Raw genomic sequence first — 5,939 nt, 5'->3', positions numbered from 1 at the left:
TCAGACGGAGGACCATGTGTGGGACTCTGGACTATCTGCCGCCGGAGATGATCGAGGGTCACACTCACGATGAGAAGGTTGATCTGTGGTGCATCGGTGTGCTGTGCTACGAGTGTCTGGTGGGAAACCCTCCGTTCGAGACGGCCAGCCACACAGAGACATACAAGCGCATCACTAAGGTCTGTCTGCGTTAATCACTGCCTCTGCTTTTTACTGAAATACCTCTGTTTTAGTGTGAACGAACCCTCGCTGTCTGTCAGCAGAAACACTTCAAAAGAAATTGACTCTAGAGAGGAGTGTTTTGCTGAACTTTCACTACTTCAGACTTATGTGCCTCTAGAAGTTTGTGTTCTGCAAGTGAATGTTGCTTTTAGTGCGGTGTTCGGTACATTGATACGATGATGTATCGATTCCGCTGTCCCTGTGTCGATATTGTGGACCGTGCTTAATTTGAACACAAGAACACAGAGTAGAAAACTGCAAGGTTTCTAAAAAAATGAATAGAAAGCTTTCATTTAAATTGCACATAAAGGCAGTTTATGTTTGTACAACTGTTTTTATTCCAGCGTTGATTTTATTTTATTAATGTAGCCAAAAAAAAATGAAACTAAATTTGAGTCTTTTAATCTTGGTTTCACTAAAGTCGTTTTGGTCCATTATTAACCTGTTTAATCCCAATTTTTTTTTTCCAGATATGAAAATATCCAGATGTGTCATTAGTAACCCTTTAAAATTATTATTATTTTTTATTTTTTGAAAAGTGTGTGAAAAATTGTGTTTTATGGTCGGTCACAATTGTGACCGGTGGGATAATGTGTACTGAATTAACATATTTCTGCAGTCATAAAAATTGTTATAGATGTCAGCCCAGCTATTATAAACCGTTTCATCAAATTCTAGGGTTACTGTTATGCATAATAACCCTTGTACAACGCTGATAGGAATTCTGAGATCAAATACAAAAAAAATACAAATCCAACCATCAACGTATTTCAAAGTTGTTACTTTATTGTAACATGTATCATAAAATTGTTATATTAGTGCTACCAGTATTGCAACACCAATATTGTAACTTATTTGTAACATTTTAACTTTTTTAGTGCAGTTTTTGTCATTGCAACATTTAGTGCAGCTTTCACTAACAACTGCATTTGAATTTTTATATATACAGGTGCGTCTCAAAAAATTAGAATATCGTGAAAAACTTTATTATTTTTTGTAACTCATTTCAAAAAGTGAAACTTTCATATATTCTAGATTCATTACATGTAAAGTAAAACATTTCAAAAGTTTTCTTGTTTTTATTTTGATGATTCGAGTTTACAGCTCATGAAAGTCAAAAAATCCAGTATTTCAAAATATTAGAATATTTCCTGACATCAATCAAAAAAAGGATTTGCAAAACAGAAAAGCTCAAGTTCTTTAAAGTATGTTGATTTCTGCACTCAGTACTTGGTCGGGGCTCCAGCATCAGTGAGGTGTGAATGGAAGCGATCGGCTCAGCTTCAGCTCGGATCCAGGGTTTCTCATCTTTCTCTTGAAAATATCCCATAGATTCCAAATGTTTCATCTGAAAAGAGAACTTTGAAGCACTGAGCAACAGTCCAGTTCTTTTTCTCCTTAGCCCAGGTAAGATGCTTCTGACGTTGTTTCTGTTTCAGAAGTGGCTTGGTAGCCCTCTTCCTGAAGACGTCTGAGCGTGGTGACTCTTGATGCACTGACTCCAGCTTCAGTGAAGCTCTCCCAAGTGTTTGAATCTGCTTTGCTTGACACTGTTCTCAAGCTTGCCATCATTCCTGTTGCTTGTGTACCTTTTCCTACCTGATTTCTTCATTCCAGTCAACTTTGCATTTAATATGCTTTGATACAGCACTCTGTGAAATAATGAGCTTCTGTGGCTTACACTCTTTGTGGAGGGTGTCAATGATTTTATTCTGGACCACTGCCAAGTCAGCAGTCTTCCCCATTATTGTGGTTTCACAGAACAAGAGATACATGGAATTTATACTGTAGGGATGGTCATTTAATGATACTCAAATGTAAATATTCTAATATTTTGAGATACTGGATTTTTGACTTTCATGAGCTGCAAGCTCTAATCATCAAAATTAAAACAAATACAACTTTTGAAATGTTTTACTTTACGTGTAATGAATCTAGAATATATGAAAGTGTCACTTTTTGAAATAAGTGACAAAAAACATAACTTTCACGATATTATAATTTAAGTTCTTAAATTCACAGTTATCCCACCGGACCATCAACATGTTTACTCATTCTATGACAACACTCAACAAAATGTAATAATTGTGAATTCATATATTAATACTAGACACCTTAAAGATAACATGTACCAAAAATCTTTCTCATACCTTTGTTAACGTACTTGACAAGCCTTTTGTTTTAGAGCTTTGATGCAGCTCACGGTGCAAAGAGGAATTAAACTGCTCTGGTCATGTGACGATCTGCACTAAACATGTGACACTGACTGCACACATTTCATTCAGATCCTTTATTTTTATCATATTTGCAGGAAGTGCACTAAAACATCAGTCAGTAAGGTTTTTAGAGCTTTATAAATAAGAACTTATTTTATGGTCACGGATTAAATGGCTTAAGAATGTCCTTTTCAGGAATTGTAAGGAAAGTATGAAGAAAATAAGAACATTCCGAACGGATTTTGCGACTGCAAAGTGTTCCTAACACAGAAGTTAGCACAAGCGGCTGTCAGGTTTTGTGCTGATGTGTGTTGGATGTGCGTTTGTCGCAGGTGGATCTGCAGTTTCCCAAGCTGGTTTCTGACGGCGCTCGGGATCTGATCTCCAAGCTGCTGCGTCACAGTCCAGCCATGCGTCTGCCGCTCCGCAGCGTGATGGAGCACCCCTGGGTCAAAGCCAACTCACGCCGGGTGCTGCCACCCGTCTGCAACCCGCATCACTGACCTCAAGGACCCGTTTGAGACACGCAGGCCTGCTGCTCCGAGTCCACTGGTGATGCTTGTGCTGTCAGCTGAATGTTGCACTGTGTCAGAAACATTGGATCCAGGGCCCGATTGTGTGTGTGTGTGTGTGTGTGTGTGTGTGTGGGCGCTATGTTAATTGGTTACAAACGTATTTAATTGTGCCCGTTAATGAGCCCAGATGTAAACGAACTCTGAAGTTTGTTCCCTTCTGTTTTACACTGTCCTATGTAGCTGTAGTTCTGCTGTTCTGTTCATATTCATGTTGTTTTATAATCTATGGATGTCTGTCTTATACTGAACCTATGAAATATAAACCAGTGCGTTTTAAGTATGTTTGGTGGTGTAGCTTTTTGATTTGCACAAAGTGATTGTTAAACTCTGCATGCATTCAGGCTTGATGTAGCTTTCTGTATCAATTTCTTTTGGAAACACAGATGCAACTAGAATCATTAAACCGGTCCTAGTGTACTAGTAATTAACTAGTAGTTTTTAAAGTTTGTGGTAGTAATTAGTTGGCTTCTACTGGAGTACTGACTAGTTCCTGGTTTGCTTTTAACTGCTGGTGAAATAACTTTAAAGGGATATTTCACCCAATAATTAAAATTGTCATTTATTCACTTTCATGTTGTTCCAAACCTGTCAAACACAAGATATTCTGATGAATGTTGGGAACCGAACAGTTGATGGTAGCCATTGACTTCCATAGGATTTTTATTTTGTTTTTTCGTTCTATGGAAGTCAATCCGAACAATTTAAGAGATGGTAAACTACTGAGTTTTCATTTTCGGGGTGAACGGTCACTTTAACTTGTATATAAACATTAGATTCAATTCTTCAGATGGTTCTACAGAATGATTTTCGTTCTTATTGGCAACGGCTAGAAGCAATTTTTACTGGTTACTCATTACAAATTACTCCTTTCAAAAGTAATATTACGTTACTTATTACTTTCTGGCAGCAGTAATTAGATACACTACTAGTTACATTTCCTTCACGCCCCACAGAAGTTATAATTGCGTGTCTTACCCAACAACCAAAAACTCTTCTGAAATGTTACTAACATTTCTGCCTCATTTCACCAAAAACCACACTGGATCGCAGTCAGAAGTTGTTACAAACACTGATTGATAGTAAAAGTGTCGTATTCTCATTGTGTAGCTATGTTAATTGTAGCTATAATTTCTCTGTTACCCATATACAATTATATTTCATGATACATTTTAGAAGTTCATAAGAAAATGTTGGTCTGTATGTCAATAGAAACAAAAATTCTATTGACTTTGAGAGACATCCTGACGCGTGGCGGCTCAGCGGTAGCGTGGCCGAGCGGTCTAAGGCGCTGGATTAAGGCTCCAGTCTCTTCGGGGGCGTGGGTTCGAATCCCACCGCTGCCACATCGTTTTCATAACATCTAATTAAAATGAACACTATCGGATCCCAAACATGCCGTTCACTAGTGATGGCCACTTTTGAAGCACTGCTTCGAAAACTGAGCGAATCATTTGCCGTTTGGATCGATGATCTCTGCGGATGCACTGAGAGCGCCCCCCAGCGGCGAACCACTGAACCAGTGTATGATTTATACCTGATAAGCCCGCCCTGCAAATTAATAAAATGACACATTATACAGATACTTCATATTTGATGCTGTTAATTGCATTTAATATATTATAATGGGTTTGTAAAAGCTGTATTCATTCGTGTTTTGGTCTGAGTTTTAGTTGCATTTACACAGTTTGACCAGCAGGCGTCACCAGCGTGTGGTGTTTCGAGCGCTTCGTGAATCATTTTGCGAATCAATTGGTTCAGTTGATTCAAAGCTTCGGTTCTCCCACACAACACTACAGAATAGATGTTGCTCGTTTTCATTTTTGATAATTGTTACAATTATTATTATATTGTGTGAGTTGACACTAAATCAAGCATTAAAAACACTTTTTTTCAGTTGCAGCGCGTCCTCAAGATGGCGCTGAATTTCCGCGCGTTTCTTCTTCTGTTTCCTGTGCGCTTTGTAAACTTCCGGCTGGTTGTTTATTCTGTGACGCGCCGCGGCGGTTCGGTTGGTTCCGGAGGTTCTGCCGGTGTTCGTGTTCCGCGATGGCGGCGCTTCACCCCGGGGATCCGCAGCTGGTGTCGGCGATCGTCAATCACCTGAAGACGGAGGGTCTGTTCGATCAGCTCCGCAGAGACTGTCTGGCGGACGTGGATACAAAGGCAAAACACGCACATATTTACCTCACAACAGCACCGAAGTACCTCGCGTTTACCATGAGTTTAACACGGTGAAAACAGTGTGTTCTCCGAAGTAACTAGTACTATCACAGAACTAATAATGTATTTATACTTCACGTAATTGATTATTATGAGAATGTCGCGAGTAACCGCTCTTTTTTAAATTCGCGCACTTTTATAAGCCAACTGTCAGTTTAGCAGCTCACAGGGTTTCTGTTAATGATTTAATTTTGATTAGTGTTGTGTCTGAAATCTCTCAAATGAACTTAACACGAACGCACAAGTTCGCATCCGGGATAGTGTAAACGAATTCAGGTCTTATCGGGTCCATTTGAAAAAAAAAAAAAGCAAATTTATTTTAAAGTACCCGAGGCCGCTTATACTGAACCCGACCCGTTTCCGAGGCACTCGTAGAAGTTCTGGACCCGAACCCGCTCGGGTCTCGGGTCGGACCTCATGTTTTCGGATCCAAGTGGACCCGTGAAGACGTCTACGTGACACAGTAGCTTTGTAGGGTTAATTTTGTTGTTTTCTTTCTCTCAGCCGGCGTATTTGCACTTACGACAGCGAGTCGACAACTTTGTGTCCAACCATCTGGCAAACCACACATGGAGCCCACAGCTGAACAAGAACCAGCTGAGAAACAGCATCCGACAGCTGGTCCTGCAGTACGTCTATCTGTCTGTCTGTCTTTATCTCTGTCTGTCCGTCTGTCTGTCCATCTGTCTGGCTGTCCATCTGTCTG

At 39.8% G+C, this 5,939-nt stretch overlaps 2 protein-coding genes and 1 non-coding gene across 4 annotated transcripts in view; all 3 read left to right on the top strand.

The window, feature by feature from the left end:
- aurkb (aurora kinase B) overlaps positions 1-3,605 on the top strand; it is an 11,764-nt gene extending 8,159 nt beyond the window's left edge. The window contains exons 7-8 of one of the 2 annotated variants that reach the window (XM_016439737.1): positions 5-179; positions 2,771-3,605. In XM_016439737.1, the coding sequence (XP_016295223.1) occupies positions 5-179; positions 2,771-2,941 (346 nt within the window). In that variant the 3' untranslated portion in view covers positions 2,942-3,605. The remainder of the gene's footprint in view (positions 1-4; positions 180-2,770) is intronic. The other variant, XM_016508196.1, reaches the window with a different exon arrangement.
- Positions 3,606-4,274: 669 nt separating this feature from the next.
- Positions 4,275-4,356, top strand: trnal-aag (transfer RNA leucine (anticodon AAG)). Its single transcript has one exon. It is a non-coding gene; the product is annotated as a tRNA-Leu (tRNA).
- Positions 4,357-4,979: 623 nt separating this feature from the next.
- Positions 4,980-5,939, top strand: part of LOC107705061 (biorientation of chromosomes in cell division protein 1-like 1) — a 25,271-nt gene continuing 24,311 nt past the window's right edge. The window contains exons 1-2 of the mRNA XM_016508191.1: positions 4,980-5,176; positions 5,738-5,862. Coding sequence (XP_016363677.1) covers positions 5,060-5,176; positions 5,738-5,862 — 242 coding nt within the window. The 5' untranslated portion in view covers positions 4,980-5,059. The remainder of the gene's footprint in view (positions 5,177-5,737; positions 5,863-5,939) is intronic.

Source organism: Sinocyclocheilus anshuiensis, unplaced genomic scaffold (genome assembly GCF_001515605.1).
Source record: "Sinocyclocheilus anshuiensis isolate Anshui unplaced genomic scaffold, SAMN03320099.WGS_v1.1 scaffold2525, whole genome shotgun sequence".
Classification (NCBI taxonomy): Eukaryota; Metazoa; Chordata; class Actinopteri; order Cypriniformes; family Cyprinidae; genus Sinocyclocheilus; species Sinocyclocheilus anshuiensis.
The sequence above is the reverse complement of the archived record's forward strand: the minus strand, read 5'-3'. Positions and strand labels throughout refer to the sequence as shown.